We start from the raw sequence: 17,124 nt of genomic DNA, 5'->3' as shown, positions 1-17,124 counted from the left end.
TACGGTTACAGATCAACTGGGGGGCCTGCAGGATGAAGAACAAGAGGGATCTGATAGGCCTCAATATTAACTGGACAAACTGGTGGACTAATTGGAAAACTGGGAATGTGCATCATACGAGCATGTTTTCAAATCTGCCTACTTTCATGCATAAAAGCCAACAAAGTCCTATGGAAGACATGTGCGCTAGCTTTCAGCAACTAACCTCTAAAAATCAGGAGCATACTTATGCATGGTTGCTGTATTTTAAACCATACATGCACAAGTGCATGCACAATTTTAAATTCCAGCATATCTTCAATCGTGGTGCCAGTGTGCATGTGTATGGGGGCATGCCTGCTCGTTTTAAAATTACTATCTGAGGATCCCCAGAAAGAAGGGCTCTCTTCAGAGACAGAGTGCGGTAGAGATAAATTGTCTTGAGGGATGTAGAGAAGAAGTGAAAGAAACCTAGATCTGCTTGTTTTTGTATTTTTGTACAGTGTGGTACACAAAGTCCACTGATCAAATTTGTCGATGACCCAAAATTATTCAAACTTGTTAAATTAGAAGAGGATTGTGAGAAATTGAAAGAGGACCTTGCAAAACTGAGAGACTGGGCATGCAAATGGCAAATGAAATTTAATGTGGAAAAGTGCAAAGTCATGCACTTAGGGACGAGCAACCCAAATTAAGAGTCACCGTTCAAGAAAGGATCTAGATTTCATCGTTGATAATATGTTGAAATCTTCTGCTCAGTGTGCAGCAGCAGCCAAGAAAGCAAATAGAATGCTAGGGATTATTAGGAAAGGAATGGAGAATAAAACAGAGAATACCTTAATGCCTCTGTATCACTCCATGGAGCGACCTCATCTTGAGGATTGTGTGAAGATCTGGTCACCACATCTCAAGAAAGATATAGCAGAATTAGAAAAGGTACAGAGAAGAGTGACCAAAATGATAAAGAGGATGGAATGATTCCCCTATGAGGAATACAGAGGATAGGTCTGTTTAGCTTGAAGAAGAGTTGGCTGAGGGGAGATATGATAGACGTCTATAAAATAATAAGTGGAGTGGAACGAGTAAACATAATCGGTTATTTACTCTTTGAAAGAGTACAAAGACTAGGGGACACACAATGAAGTTGTTAGGCGATACATTTAAAATTAACAAGAGAAAATATTTTTTTTACTAAATGCATAATTAAGCTCTGGAATTTATTGCCAGAGGAAGTGGTAAAGGTTATTAGTGTAGCTGCATTTAAAAAAAGGTTTGGACAAGTTCCTGGAAGAAAAGTCCATAAACCATTATTAAGGTAGAGTTGCAGAAGTCCACTGCTTATTTCTTGAGATAAACATCTCCCCCTTGGGATCCTGCCAGGTACTTGTGACCTGGATTTGTCATTTTGGTCTAACCAAGTATGGCAAACCTTATGATCTTATGTTCTTACGGGTAGATTTTATAAAATTACTCGAGCGCGTACTTTTGTTCGCTCACCGGGCGTGTATCTTATAAAATCCGGGGTCAGCGCGCAAGGGGGTGCACATTTGTACAACTTGCGCACGCCGAGCCCGGCACGCGCTGCCTGTTCCCTCCGCACCGTCCCCTCCCTTCCCCTACCTAACCCACCCCCCCGGCCCTATCTAACCCCCCCCCTGCTGAAAGCAGGCGTAAATCTGCGTGCGCCAGCGGGCTGCTGGCGCGCCATCACCCGACCCGGGGGCTGGTCCGGAGGCCTCGGCCAGTAAATAAATTTATGTAAATGAGGGCCCGCAGTAAAAATGAGGTGCTAGGAACACTAGTGCGTCCCTAGTGCCTCCTTTTTGACAGAAGTGGCGGGTGTCGGCGGGTTTGACAGCAGACGCTCAATTTTACCGGCGTCGGTTCTCGAACCCGCTGACAGCCACGGGTTCGGAAAACGGACGCCGGCAAAATTGAGCATCCATCTTCCAACCCGCAGGCCGTGGGCAGATTTTTAAATTTTTAAATTTTTTATTTTTATTTTTGGGGCCTCCGACTTAATATCGCTATGATATTAATTCGGAGGGTGTACAGAAAAGCATTTTTTCTGCTTTTCTGTACACTTTCCCGGTGCCAGCTGAAATTAACGCCTGCCTTTGGTAGGAGTTAATTTTTGAGAGTAAAATGTGCGGCTTGGCTGCACATTTTACTTTCTGAATCGCGTGGGAGTAACTAATAGGCCCATCAACATGCATTTGCATGTTGCAGGCGCTATTAGTTTCGGGGGTGGGGGGGGGGTTGGTCGCGCGTTTTCGACGCACTTTTACCCTTTACTGTATAAGGAGTAAAAATAGCGCTTCGAAAACGCGCGGCCAAACGTGGGCTAACAGTGCGCTCTGCTGAGCGCACCTTACTGTATCGGCCCGCAGGTAAACTAGGGCTCAAATCCCACTACTGCTCCTTGTTACCATGGGCAAGTCACTTCACTCTCCATTGTCTCAGGTACAAACTTTGATTGTGAGCCCTCTGGGGACACATACCTACAGTTGAAAATGTAAACCACTTTGAAGTGCCAAAAAGCAAAATATAAATCAAAATAAAGAAAATATATTGAATTATCCCAGGTAAAAATCAAACCTAGGTATGATCAGTCAAAATCTAACTGGATCAGATGTCAAATATTTGTGCAGCAAATCAAATGGACCATTGTATCGACTTTGACAATAAGCAGTATCAAGCATTCTTCTATAAGACAGTGTTTAAAAGAAATGTTGAATAGCCAATGAAATAAACTGAGCTCTGTTCCCACTTGCGCCAATGGGAAAAATGTTACTGGAGCAGAAAGTACAGAGGGACTCTGCTATGACAGATGATATGCTCAGTACTTTTAGGAAATGCTCTTCTGTTTCCCTGCAAACAAAGGATGAAACAGAAAAATAAATTACCCTCTTGGATGAAGTGTTTGAGAACCCCAGAAAGCTGCGGGTCTTCATTGACATTCATGAGGTAAGGGAATGACTGCATCATGCGCCGTTCCTGCAGAGTTGAGATATATGACAATCATAAACTGGTTTTTTTTACAACACTGCAATACATTAGAAAACACGAGATCCTTTTGTTTGTGGACTGTCCCCGCTGTAGTAATCCTGCTATAATAAAAATTTCTCAATTTCATGGCATAGCGGGGTTACGCATCAACTTTTCTAAATCGGAAGCACTGGCATTAGACCCCCAGTTACAACAAACCTGGACGGGAACGTTTCCCTTCTCCTGGGCTCCAAATAAGCTCAAATATTTGGGGGTCTGGATACCCAGAGATTTAACTGCTCTTTATGAGTTGAACATAAGGGAGACACTCACAGACATAGGGGCGCAGTCAGCGGCATGGCAATCATTGCCCCTGTCATTATTTGGACGCTGTGCCCTTTTGAAAATGACGATTGTCCCCAAACTTCTGTATAAGCTACATATGCTCCCTTGCTGGTTACTGGGTAAAGGCTTGCAATGGCTTCAGTCTGCCTTCCAGAAATTTATTTGGGCAGGTAAGAGGGCACGAATAAATTATTGGACCCTTGAATGCCCCAGAGAGATTGGGGGGTGTGGGGGGGGTGTGTCTTGGTTTGCTGCATGTCAATTACATTTTGTGGGGGAGTGGCTCACTGGTTGTTACTCTTATTGTGAAGCTGGCCTGCTTGCTAGCATGACAGCTCCATGGTCTCCCCTAGTCCTCTTGCAGGCTCGCCTGGGCGACCCTGCGTAGCTTGGATATTCTAAAAGTGATGCTCTACCCATGCCTGCGTGCCTGGAAGTGGTTACATAAGCTGAAGGGCTTGTCTGGTACTGCCTCTCTGAAGCTCCCTTTACTGGGAAACCTGGATTTCTTACCTGGACATAACTGCAGTGATATTTTCAGCTTCTGGTCCCGCAATGGACTTGCCGTTCATCTACCATCTTTATGAAGTTGAGGCTCCAAACATGCTCGATTTTTCTACATTGGCTTGAACTTTTCAAATACGATCCTGACACTTTTTTGCTTGCCTACAAGCACGCCACTATTTGCAGTCCTTCCATTGGGCATGAGAGCCATTTCTATCAGAATCCTCTTTTGCTAAGATTGTGTTCGACAAGGCATACTCCCGTAACTCTATAACAGGCTGGAGCAAATTGGGCAAAAGCTATAAGCAAATATGCCACCTGGATTCATTAGCCTCCTATTGGTCTACAGCATTGGACGAGTCGATCACAGGACCAGACTTACTGTCTTGTTTCAAAACTCTGCACACCCACATTCAAGATGTGGATCTCCGAGAACTGCAGTTCTGGATCCTACATCATACAATTTGTGATGATGTTTGCAGATTTCGACTGGGTAGACTCCTGTCTTCATTGTGCATTAAATGTGCTCAAGTGGATGGTACCATGACACATTGGCTTTTCACCTGCTCCAGTCTCAAGGTGTTTTGATCTACGGTACTCACATTTATCGCACAATGTATTGGTGTGACGGTTCAAAAGACCAGCAGGCTTCTTCTGTCAGACTTGAAGGATGCTCTGAGGCCATGCCATACCTCATAGGACCCCTTTGGACGCTTTGCTATTCTCTTAGCGTGTCGTACAATTCTGTCTATTTGGATTTAACCCATGGCACCACCCTCTATTATCAGCGTGGCACCACTGGCTGGCGTCTGCCATACAGATGGAGTAGTTGGACTATCATGGGGCATAGGAATCCAGATAAGGGAGCGGGGAAAGCCATCAGGGCTCCCCTTGGGCTCGGCGCGCGCAAGGTGCACAAGTGTGCACCCCCTTGCGCACGCTGACCCCGGATTTTATAACTTGCATGCGGCAGCGCACACATGTTATAAAATCGTGTGTACATTTGTGCGCACTGGGTAGCATGCACAAATGTACCCTGCGTGCCTAAAATTTAAAATCGGCCCCAAAGAGCTTAGGGGTCTTTATAGACTCCCATTTATCAGTGAAACCACAGATTTGCCATGATATGAAACTTGCTTTTTATAAACTTTAAATTAATTCAGCCATTGCAAATGCTTTTGCCTCCAATGTATTTTAGGATAATTGTACAATCTTTTGTCCTTAGACGCATGGATTATTTTAGTACATTGTATATTGGGCTTCCTGACTTGTTGTTGCGAGTGTTAGTTGGTAAAGGATGCGACCACTCGAGTTATAACTGGAACATCAAGAAAAGAGCATATATATCCCCAGTACTTAGGGATTTACATTGGCTTCTAGTTAAATGGAGGTGCAGGTTTAGATTAGTGACATTTGTCTTTAAACTGCTAAATATTTCTTTCCCTTGTGTATTGAAAGATTGTATTGCATTTTATAACCCGAGTCATTCTTTAAGGTCTGAAGGTACTCAACTATTAGTTGTCTGCCCAGTGAAAAAGTTCAAGGAGGTTTCAATTAGAGGAGGAGCTTTCTCTTATCTAGCCCCTTATAAATGGAATAAACTTCCAAATGATTTGAGGCTGCAGCAGGATTATAAAGCTTTTAGGAAGCAATTAAGGCAGTTTATTTCAGTCAAGGTTTTGGATGAGGCAGCATGATTAATTTTATTGGTTTGAATATTTTAAATATTTGTCTCTGTATTGTGTATTTTGGAATAGAATGTTCATCATTGTGTTGTATTATTTTATGACTGTTTTTACTGTAATCCGTGCCAACCTGATCTCTGGAGGCAGCAGAATATAAGTATTTTAAATAAATAAAATAAAAAAATAGAACCACTAGCCATCAAACTTTGAGAAATTAAACATTAAAGCCCTACCAAGCTTTCACTATTTGCAGATAACATCCTTATTTATAAATATTATACAGGAAGCAATATCTGGGATAATACATTTGATTAAAGAATTTGGGAGAACTATTCTACAAGATTACTTTAAGTCCAAAGCCCTAACCATAAGATGGAAATTTAGATGGAGTTTGGTAAAACCTTTCCATTTAAATGAGTGACGAGCAAACTGATATACCTACTACTTTCTTATCTCAGAAATCTACATAGGGAATACATTAGTACAATTAATTAAAAATATTAAAGAAACACTAATATCCGACATGCAGCACCTGAGTAATTGTTGCATATTGCTGCTCCCATTCCTTGCGAGCCTCCTGCAGCTGGTGCTCCCATGCATCCTGAATAGCCTGAATGCGCAGCTCATTTTCAGTCAACAGACGGCGCAACTCCCCTACAAATAGATGGAAACTGAGCCAGGAGATGCATATTTGCAGAAGCGTATGATGCAAACCCTCTGAGTTTCTTCTATCTAGTTTGAAGATACGTACTATTATGAGCCCTTATAGCCAAGTTTGCAGCAAGCAGTCCTACATGTCTTTATGTTTAAATCTTTTTATTGAGAATCATGCAGATGTATAACATAACACATAAAGGGTCATCAACCAACAAACCACAGAGAAGAAAGTAACAGAATCGTCCCTTCTGGTACATTTTACTACAGATATTTTTCAAATGTACTTGCCAAATGAACATTAAATAATATGTTACACAACCACGAGGTGCATTGTTCCTTTGCCCCACTATGGCCATAATTGACCATCTTCCCTCAGAGCTCTCCCACCCCCTTCATCCTGCATATGCCTTTAAAGCATGTGAAATGTGTGTTATGGTGCACAGATTTCTGAAGGGGATACAATGAATATATTTGCTGTCTCAATCTGACTCTCAAAATAAGCATTGGTAAAGCCAAACACAAAAGAAGGCAGTGAGGCTATTCAATCAAACAAAATACAAAAAAAATCTAACAGAAATGAGTTATATTTTAAAAGTATCATCTCAACCCTTTATAAATTACCTTTAAAACATATTTATAGAGGAGAAAAAGACCTCAGAAAGCAAAAGTGTCATTCAACTGAAAGAACTTCAATCATGGGTCTTAAAAAGCTCCTCCTTTTTTAAAATCGTTTTTAAGCATGATTGAAATCATGACAATCAGTGAAAAGTGCAAAGAAAAAATGTCCGCCTTTAGTGAAATTGGCTCCTTATCATAAAAATTTGATTCCTTATCTTGATGAAATATAGGTAAAGTCCCATCAATTGGTGCTATAAATATTAGGATCACTGACTGTCACAATTATCTTATATCTTGTGCTTTTCTTGAGTGCATCTTTTTCATGCCTTGTATCAATGTTGACGTGCACACATTTCATAAATTGTACTATTATGAGCCCTTATAGCCAAGTTTGCAGCAAGCAGTCCTACATGTCTTTATGTTTAAATCTTTTTATTGAGAATCATGCAGATGTATAACATAACACATAAAGGGTCATCAACCAACAAACCACAGAGAAGAAAGTAACAGAATCGTCCCTTCTGGTACATTTTACTACAGATATTTTTCAAATGTACTTGCCAAATGAACATTAAATAATATGTTACACAACCACGAGGTGCATTGTTCCTTTGCCCCACTATGGCCATAATTGACCATCTTCCCTCAGAGCTCTCCCACCCCCTTCATCCTGCATATGCCTTTAAAGCATGTGAAATGTGTGTTATGGTGCACAGATTTCTGAAGGGGATACAATGAATATATTTGCTGTCTCAATCTGACTCTCAAAATAAGCATTGGTAAAGCCAAACACAAAAGAAGGCAGTGAGGCTATTCAATCAAACAAAATACAAAAAAAATCTAACAGAAATGAGTTATATTTTAAAAGTATCATCTCAACCCTTTATAAATTACCTTTAAAACATATTTATAGAGGAGAAAAAGACCTCAGAAAGCAAAAGTGTCATTCAACTGAAAGAACTTCAATCATGGGTCTTAAAAAGCTCCTCCTTTTTTAAAATCTCCTCCTTTTTTAAAATCTTTTTTAAAATCTCAACCTGAGAGAACCTTGCCCAAATCTCATCTTGGAGTGAGTTTCCTCACTCCGAAGGCCAGCAAATCTTCACAAGAGACCACTGTTCTGTTCGTAGGTGTCACGTAGAATGTCAAAGTGGCCCCTAACCCCCTACATTGTTACCTAAACCCCACCTCGAGTTACTAGGTGGGCCTACCATAGGGATACAAATATCTACCTATGGGCCATGACATTATGGCCAGTCTCTCTCTCTCTCTCTCCCTCCCCCTCCCCCCTGTCAATTCAGCTGAAATCAGACTTACAGGAGACATCACAAATGGCAATGAAACCTTACCACACAGCCTAACCAAAGAGGTGTTGTTAAAATTGGCATTGTGGCTGTGCAATAGCTCTTCACAGACAGGCTAACCCAGCCCACTCTCCACTCCTCCTATTTTTGGAATTTGGATTGCACCATACAAAACGGTGCGACTGCATGCGGTAAACACGTTTTCGCATGCGAAAACGCCTTATCGCATTTTGATAAATGACCCCCTTAGTCATATAGCTATTCTTTACTTTAAATGGTGACTTAGCATTTACTCCTGTATTTCAGAACATGGCGCAACAAACGTCGGAAAAGTGTCAGGTGTTTTAAAGTACTATCTACTTATAATGCTATACTGACAACATGCATGCTTATCGTCTTATCATCTGATTTTAATCAAGCCCAATGTTATGTTTTAAATATTCCTGATTAATCAGACTTAGAAAAAACACATTGTCAAAGGAATATATTCCAAATCTAGACCCATAATTTCTATACTCTTTAGTCTAAAAATTCATCTTTGTTCTCTTGACTTAATAGGCGACCCCTATCTCCTCCTCGTGGATGCTGCAGAACCTGATCTATGATGACATACTTAATAGTCTGAAAATCATGCTGGTACTGTGAACAATAAGGATCAGTTCCTGCAATGAACATATTCAGTTCACCATGCAATACCATCGTGATAGCATCTATTTTTTGGATTTGAAAATATACAAAACAGATGAAAGAGAATTATATACTGTTGTGTCCGTTGGTCTCAGATGGCTTCGACCTCTGTGCCTTACCTTTCTTACTCCTCTCTCCTCAAGCCTTGGAAGAATGGCTGCTGCCGCGTCTTCATGCCACTCTCTCCGGCATCCCCGGAACAGCAATGGCGACTGTGTTCGCCATGTTTCTCCTGAGGGCCTCCTAGGGTGTGCATGCACACGCCACCCACGTCTTTATCCACATCATGGCGGGAACCTCGGGGGCACCCCTTCAAGTGATGTCACGACATCCTGGTACTTAGCCTGCCCTTCATTTGCTAACAAACTGAGTTAGCAAGGATTGGAATGCCTCTGGTCTAAGCTACTCTGCCACTTCCTTGCTGCCGCTGGAAGCTCTCTCTGCCCTTCGGGGTCATTCATCACTATTCTGGGTACCCGCTCCTCGGGGGTCCTTATGCTTTCTTTCAGGTACCTATCAGGGATATCGGGTACTCACTCCTCGAGTGTCTGCTCTCCCTACCTTGGTGCCTACAATTCAACTACTTCTGTCTGCCAGGATCTTCATGAATACAACTATCTACTTCAATGAGTAACTAACCTTGTCAGTCTGTCTCACCTTCAGCTTCAGTGCTGGGAGTCTGCATCCGGGACTTCCTCTACTACCCTGCGCTGCCTACCATCTACTCAAACGTGGGACTGGCCTCCTCTGCTGAGGAAACCTGGACTACTTCTACTGGGTTACCTCATTGCTGCCGCTCCCTAGGCAGTACCACCAAGCTGTATAATAAATACAAATTCTCTGTGTCTGCATGTATAGAGTCTAGCCTAGTACTGAGTTCCTCATGGGGCTCCTCCCCGTGGGAGTGGCCATCACCGCAGTACCCAAGAATCCACTCCAACACCTCAAAACCAATACAGATTGCTAACTCCATGGATTTGGCTCAGCTCACTGCCTTGCAGGCCATTCCAGGCCTGGCCCAGCGAATCTCCGAACAACAGAATTCGTTCGATAATTTGACTATTGCCTTTAACCAGTTACACACACAGATGAATACACCGACTACCGCAGGTAAAGAAGTTACACCGTCAGAAATGACGGTCAAGACTACAGTACCTCTATCTGTTCCAACACGCTTCTCGGGTGACGTTTGGAAATGTAGAGGATTGATCAATCAATGTTGCATGCACTTTTCTCTGCAACCTAACCATTTTCCTACAGCGTATGCCAAGACCACCTATATCCTTTCTTATCTGGACGGAAGAGCGCTGGCTTGGGCCTCACCGATGTGGGAGCGCAACGACCCTATCCTGAATGATCTTGCCAGGTTTCTTGAAATGTTGAAATCAGTATTCGATGACCCTGCCCGGTACTCGAAAGCAGGATCAACTTTGGTTCATCTAAAATAAGATAACAAACCTTTACCAGACTTCACAATTGAATTCAAGACGTTGGCTTCTGAATTACATTTGGACCATAGGTGCCTGAAAACCCTCTTCTTTGAAGGCCTGAACTCCTGGTTGAAAGATGAGCTGGTGGCTCGAGAGATGCCTGAAACCTTAGCAGAACTGATGAAGTTGGCAACCAGGATTGATCACTGACTTCGCGACAAGGTTCAAGAGGTCAAGAGTCCCAGAATACCACTTCAGGGAGAGACTCGAGTCAAGTCTATACCCAGGCCTATACCCCCAGATCCTGTTGCTGGCGAAGAAGAACCAATGCAATTGGGCAGCAGTCATTTGACTTCTAAAGAGAGACAAACTTGAAAGAGGTTGGGACTATGCATGTATTGTGGACAAGCTGGTCATGCTGTACAGACATGCCCTATATGTCCGGGAAACTGGCAGACCTAAGTCCTGTGGGAGGACTCTTCTTAGGTCTAACTGCACTCTCTCCTCCACTCTTTCTTCCAGTATCTTTAATCTGTGTACCTCTAGAATACCAGGCAGGGGGAAATTTCATTTTGAAATGTCTAGTGGAACATTTGCGGATCCCCACCACTACCATGACATCTCCACTACTTTTGTCCTCTATTCATGGAGAGCCCTTACTGGGTGAAGTAACCCTGCTTACAGAACCAGTGAGTTTACGTACTGGTGCTCTTCATACAGAGACTATTTCCTTCTTTGTGCTAGAGAAGGTCATGCACCCTTTGGTACTTGGGTTACCGTGGCTGCAGAAACATATGCCACAATTCAACTGGGCCAATTTGGAGCTTTCACATTGGGATCCAGAGTGCCATGGCAAATGCTTGATGGAAGTCTCTCCAATACCATGCATGCCAACTACCCCATTGTTGCCTGGTTTGCCACCTCAATATTCATCTTTCCAAGATGTATTCTCAAAAGAAGCCGCTGATGTATTGCCTCCACACAGATCATACGACTGTGCAATTAATTTGAAGCCGAATACGGAACCACCCAAAGGAAGGGTTTACCCTTTCTCCGTAGTAGAGAATAAAGCGATGTCAGAGTACATCCAGAAGAATCTCCAGAAAGGCTTCATAAGACCTTCCAAGTCTCCTGCCAGCACAGGCTTCTTTTTCGTGGGGAAGAAGGACAGAACATTATGTCCATGCATTGATTACAAAGGTCTGAATGAGATCACCATAAAGGACCACTACCCATCAGGAAGATGTCAAAAGAGTTCTGCAGAGACTTTGCAAGTTGACTAAATGCGAATTCCACAAGGGATCCGTGCCCTTCTTAGGGTACATTGTCTCAAACAAAGGTTTCTAGATGGACCCTCAGAAGCTTGAGAGTATTCAAAAATGGTCACAACCCACTGGCCTAAAAGCTCTAAGACAATTTTTGGAATTTACCAACTACTACAGGACCTTCATCAAAGATTACTCTTCATTGACAGTTCCATTAACAGCGATGACTAAGAAGGGAGCCAACGTTGCCACTTGGTCTACGGAAGCTGTGACAGCATTTCAGAAGTTAAAAGACACCTTCTCAAGCAAACCATGTCTTCGCCATCCGGATCTTACACGACCCTTCATTGTGGAAGTCGATGCCTCGGATGTAGGCATCGACTTCCGTAGGGGCCGTGCTAAGCCAGACCAATGATTCTAAGATCTTGCACCACTGTTCTTTCTTTTTTTAATGCTTTTTGCCAGCGGAGAAGAACTACGGCATTGGGGTTAAAGAACTTCTGGCAATAAAAATGGCATTTGAAGAATGGCACCCCTGGCTTGAAGGTGCAGAACATCAGATCACTATTTACACTGATCACAAAAATCTGGAGTACCTCCATCATGCTCAACGCCTCAACCATAGACAGGCGAGGTGGTCCCTGTTCTTCAACAGATTTGATTTTGTGTTGAAATATCACCCTGGTGATAAGAATGTAAGAGCAGAAGCATTATCTTGCTCTTTTCTCTCTGAAGACGTACCTGATGAACCCCAGCATATCATCAACCTGAAGAGAGTTATTCTCACAGCTACACATCCGGTACCCCCAGGCAAGACCATTGTACCCTACAATCTAAGAAAGAAATTGCTAACATGGGCTCACGATTCAAAACTGTCTGGACACCCTGGTCAATGAAGAACACTGGCTAAGCTACAAAAGTACTATTGGTGGCCCACCATGAAAGAAGACATTCTTACGTACGTAGCCTCCTATTCCAACTGTGCCAGACAGAAACCTCTGCCCGGACGTCCTTGGGGCCTGCTTCAACTCTTGCCAGCACCAGATGAGCCCTGTACCCACATTGCAACAGATTTTGTGGTGGACTTGCCACTTTCTGGAGGTAACATATACCACTTTGTTCAGAATAAAAAGACAGATCAAAATCACTTACTGCACTGAGAGATAACTTTTCAGTATCACATTTTCTCAGGATTAGGAGGAACTGTACAAATATGAGAGATTTTAAAGATGAGTCTAAGATCTTCTGCAAAAAATTGATTGAGAGGGGGTATCCTCTACACTGTATTCGTGGAGCATATAAACGTGTTCTGTATAGCAATCGTGAACTTTTACTCACTGCTCCTCAGGTTTGAGTGAAAGATGAAAATAAGATGACCTGTGGATTACATACAAAATATCTAAGATTATTAGAAAGAATTGGTCTATATCATCTCTTATATCATGTTTTAATGGGAAGGAACTTAGATTTGCATACGTGATAATTTACGAGATAAATTATGACCGTCTATGTTACTACAGAGCAAAGAAGAACAGCAAACAATTATCAGAAATAAAGTAGTGGGAAATTATAAGTGTAAACATTGTTCTACTTGTATAAATATGGTCACAACGTATTTGTGAATCCAGGGGATGGAAGACTGTATGATTTTAAAAATTTCTCAAATTGTGCATGCAGTTATGTAGTTTATTTATTGATATGTCCATGCCAAAGGTTTACACAGGGAAAACTATGAGCACCTATGAATAGCAGAACTCAGAGTTGTTTGCATCTTAAGAAGAAGATTATGGTACCCATTGTGCCTCATTGTTTAAAGTACCAACATGATTTTAAGTCTATTAAGTGTGTCGACATAGAACAGGTTCTGCAACATTCAAGAGGAGGATAGGGATCATCTATTAAGCTAAAGAAAACAAAGTGTGATATCTCAATTGAGATCGAATGTCGGTATATAAAAATAATAAATAAGAAAAAAAAAAGCTGAATTTTTAGACTAAATAGTATAGACTATATGGGTCTAAATGCAAATATAGATTGGAATTTATTCCTTTGACAATTTGTTTCTTCTGAATTTTTTAAATCAGGGTATTTAAAAGATGTGATATCTCAGATCGAATGTCGGTATATAAAATAATAAATAAAAATAATAAATAAATATATCATTGACGTTAATTAAAATAAGATAATTCGATAAGTATGAACGTCATCAGTATGACTAACGTAGATAATACTTTAAAAAGCTGAGTCATTACTTAAGTTGAATAGCTATATGATAAGTAATTTATCTAAGTATCTTCTATTTTTGAATGCTTAGAAGATCTGATATGACAGTGTTTGGAGTTCTTTTGTAATGTGGTTAATGATGTTGTATCACCATCCGAAGTAGAAATAATAGCTAAGTGCTATATTTATTTTCAGTTTGTTGTATTTTACAGTCATGTATTTTACAGTCATAATAAAAATTCTTCTGATGCAGCGATCTTGCAAAATGTGTGCACATTGATATTGACACAAAGTATGAAAAAGACACACTTAAGAAAAGTACAAGATATAAGATAATTGTGACAGACAGTAATCTTTATATTTATAACACCAATTGATGGGCCGTTACCTATATTTCACCGAGATAAGGAATCAATCTTATGAGATAAGGAGCCAATTTCACTAAAGACTGTCATTATTCACTGATTGACATGATTTAAACCACACTTTAAAAAGATTTAAAAAGGAGGAGGTTTTTAAAGACCTGTGATTGAAGTTTTCTCAGGTGATCACCATCTCTCCATAAACAAAACATCTGAGCATGCTCAGGACTGATGCCATTCCTTTAAAAATGTCTCTCTCTCCTGTTCTCTTCTCTGCAAAGAAAACAGCTGAGCATGCTCAGGTGACGCCATTTCAAGATGGCTGCTTCCTGTATGGTCACATTTAAAACACGTTTTGTTTTAGTTTTTCTGTGCATGCGCAGCTGTGACATTTCCTACTCCCCTCCACAACAGCCATCATCTTGGATGTGCATCATTTCCTGCATCCATTTATCATGGTAACTTGTGAACACACAATGCTTCAAAATCTACATATGGAAGCAATCATGTTAACCACACTGCAAAATGCTAAGTAGACCATTTTTTGCTTTGATTCATAATCAAATTCTGTGAGTAATTTTCTGAGGAAGCAGGACCATCCCTTAGGTGGTGGTGACTACGCTGAGCCCCATGGTACCATGGTAGCCCCACTCCCAGCACTATAATTCCTGTCAGTTTGCAGGAAGAGTCACACACATTTGCATTCTAAGGCCCTGCAACTCCTTAAGATCAACCCTGTGTATTAGAGAATAAGGTGAGAACGGGACTTCTCCATTTACTTATGAAAATTAAAAATGTACAAATATTCTTGCAGAAAAATCATGAATGCATTTGGTGCATTGCTAACGCTGAATGTTACATAGATATGGTACACTAATTTAGTATACACACTTGTTTCTTCTTCCACTCTTTTTCCTGAACGTCCAAACCCAGCCAATCTGGACAGCAGTTTGTTACTTTCGGCCTTCAGTTCTCGAATGAGTTTCTTGGTGGTACTTGCATTCACCACTGCTTTGTTCTTGATCTTCTTGGCTCTTTTACAGACAAATATGAAAAGACACCAAAACATACTATAAGTATCACCAAATATAATAAAAGTTAGCTGGTCACTATTTCATATGGCTCTGTGCAGAGAACAGTGGCCAAACTTCTTGCTCAGAAAAGGCAATTTTTCAAATTTTATTTTTTTAGCCCAGTTAAATTGAAATAGACCTCTACTGGGCTGTGGCATCATAAGTCGCCATTTGCAACTACAAATGTTATTATTCCCCCACTAGCTCAGCCATTGCCACAGACTGCGGCTCCATCTAGAGCCCAATACATATGTACCCCTCAGTTTGGTCAGTAGGTGCCAGCGTTGAGCAATGGCAGACACTCCCTGCCCTCTCTTCACTTTCCCATGGGCTATCAACACTGCCTAAACAACATTCCCAGCGCTAAGGAACAGAAGCTAGGCCCAGGAAATGAACCCAGGTCTTCTGCACTGCCACTGAGCCACCAAAATTTAAGTAATCAAAGAGTGATCTTAGGAGAAGGGCTGTTTAAAAAGTGCACACACACAAAGCCTTATGTGATAGAAAGGATCAGAGTTGATCACAGTCAGGCCAATGGCTCCGTCAAGATAAGCATGTTATTTGTAATAGAGGTACTGCCAATAATACATATTATTTCATTGTAAATCACTGCAAATAGGCAGAATGCATTAGGAAAATTAATTCTTTGAAAATTAATGCATCCCCCTGCAACTGTAAATTGGAGGGGGGTGCTTTTATGGGATATTAGAAACCTGTAAAGAATAATCTCAAAACTTTTAAGAAAAATCTAAAAACATGGCTCTTTAAAAAAGCCTTCACTAAAGAGTGTGGAGGGTAGAGAATGAAAGTACAAGGTAATGCAGATGAGAATGAATTTAATCAATCCTACTTTTAAGAAGTAATATTTCACAGCGATAGTAACTCAATAATATACCTGGACTTGACCAACATTACTCAAATAATGATTTTATTTATGAAATTGTCACCGAACTGTATTGGCACCTGTTAGAATGTAAGATATCCTACATTTACTTACCTTAGTCTATGTGCCTATTTGTAAACCGTTGCGATGGTATATAACTTAGCGATGGTATAGAAAAGTTTTTAAATAAAATAAATAAATAAAGGTGATACCAGATGCACCGGACTAAAATGGTCTGAAGGACTGTGTGAATTCATTGGAGCTAATTTATAAAGTCTATGCAGATGATGTGCAATTTTATATTTCAAGCAATGACAAAGGTGTTATCCCTTTAATGAAAGTTAATTATAATTATTTTTGGTTATGATTAAGGCTTGGTTGGATGATAAATGGTTGGTACTCAGTTGTGGTAAAACCATTGTTGTGTAGGTGAGAAAGAAGGTAGAAGAGAATTTGATAATGTTAAGGTTGGTGATTTTACAATTAGTTTATGTCATGAAGTAAGAATTTGGATGTTTTTTAAAATTCAAGAATGACTTTTTTTTTTTTTTAGCTTAGATTAAAAAAAAAAAAAAAGTGGCTATGAATGCATTTTTTGAATTGTGCATTGTGAGGCCTTTAAGAAAACTTTTAGAGTAGCAACATTTTTGGACTGTGCAAGCTGTAGTACTGTCCCACTTGGATAATTGCAATGCTTTACATGCAGGTTGCCTAAATATTTGATCCAAGTATTGCAAATAATGCAAAATGCATCTCTGTGAGACTGGTGTTTGAGCTTCCCTGGGGGACTAGTACTACACCTTTTCTGAAAACTCTTCATTGGTTGCCGATAAAAGAATAGTTTTAATTTTGCTGAAGTTAATACATAAAACAACGTTTAAGCAGAAATTCTGTTTAGCAGATAAACCTCTATAATATATTCCTTCACGAAGTTTGCATTCTTCACAACTAATTCTTTCTGTACCCTCTGTTACTATTTGTTGACTGCAAAGAACAAGATCCAGAGCTTTTTCTTTATTGGCCCATCCTTTATGGCATTCTTTACCATTCTGTCTTCATGAAGACCAAGACTATCTGGAATTTCGAAAACAAGTTAAAGCCTTTTTATTTAAGCAGGCATT

At 40.7% G+C, this 17,124-nt stretch overlaps 1 protein-coding gene across 1 annotated transcript in view; it reads right to left on the bottom strand.

Annotated features, from left to right (window-relative positions):
• The window catches only part of LOC115088529 (kinesin-like protein KIF28P), a 179,075-nt gene that overhangs the window by 105,071 nt on the left and 56,880 nt on the right, over positions 1 to 17,124 (bottom strand). The window contains exons 7-9 of the mRNA XM_029596792.1: positions 14,939 to 15,081; positions 6,034 to 6,155; positions 2,886 to 2,976 (exon numbers count right to left, since the gene is read on the bottom strand). Coding sequence (XP_029452652.1) covers positions 2,886 to 2,976; positions 6,034 to 6,155; positions 14,939 to 15,081 — 356 coding nt within the window. The remainder of the gene's footprint in view (positions 1 to 2,885; positions 2,977 to 6,033; positions 6,156 to 14,938; positions 15,082 to 17,124) is intronic.

The sequence above is a fragment of the Rhinatrema bivittatum genome, chromosome 3 (assembly GCF_901001135.1).
Source record: "Rhinatrema bivittatum chromosome 3, aRhiBiv1.1, whole genome shotgun sequence".
Taxonomy (NCBI): Eukaryota; Metazoa; Chordata; class Amphibia; order Gymnophiona; family Rhinatrematidae; genus Rhinatrema; species Rhinatrema bivittatum.
Note: the sequence above shows the minus strand (reverse complement) of the source record. Positions and strands in the feature narration are given on the sequence as shown.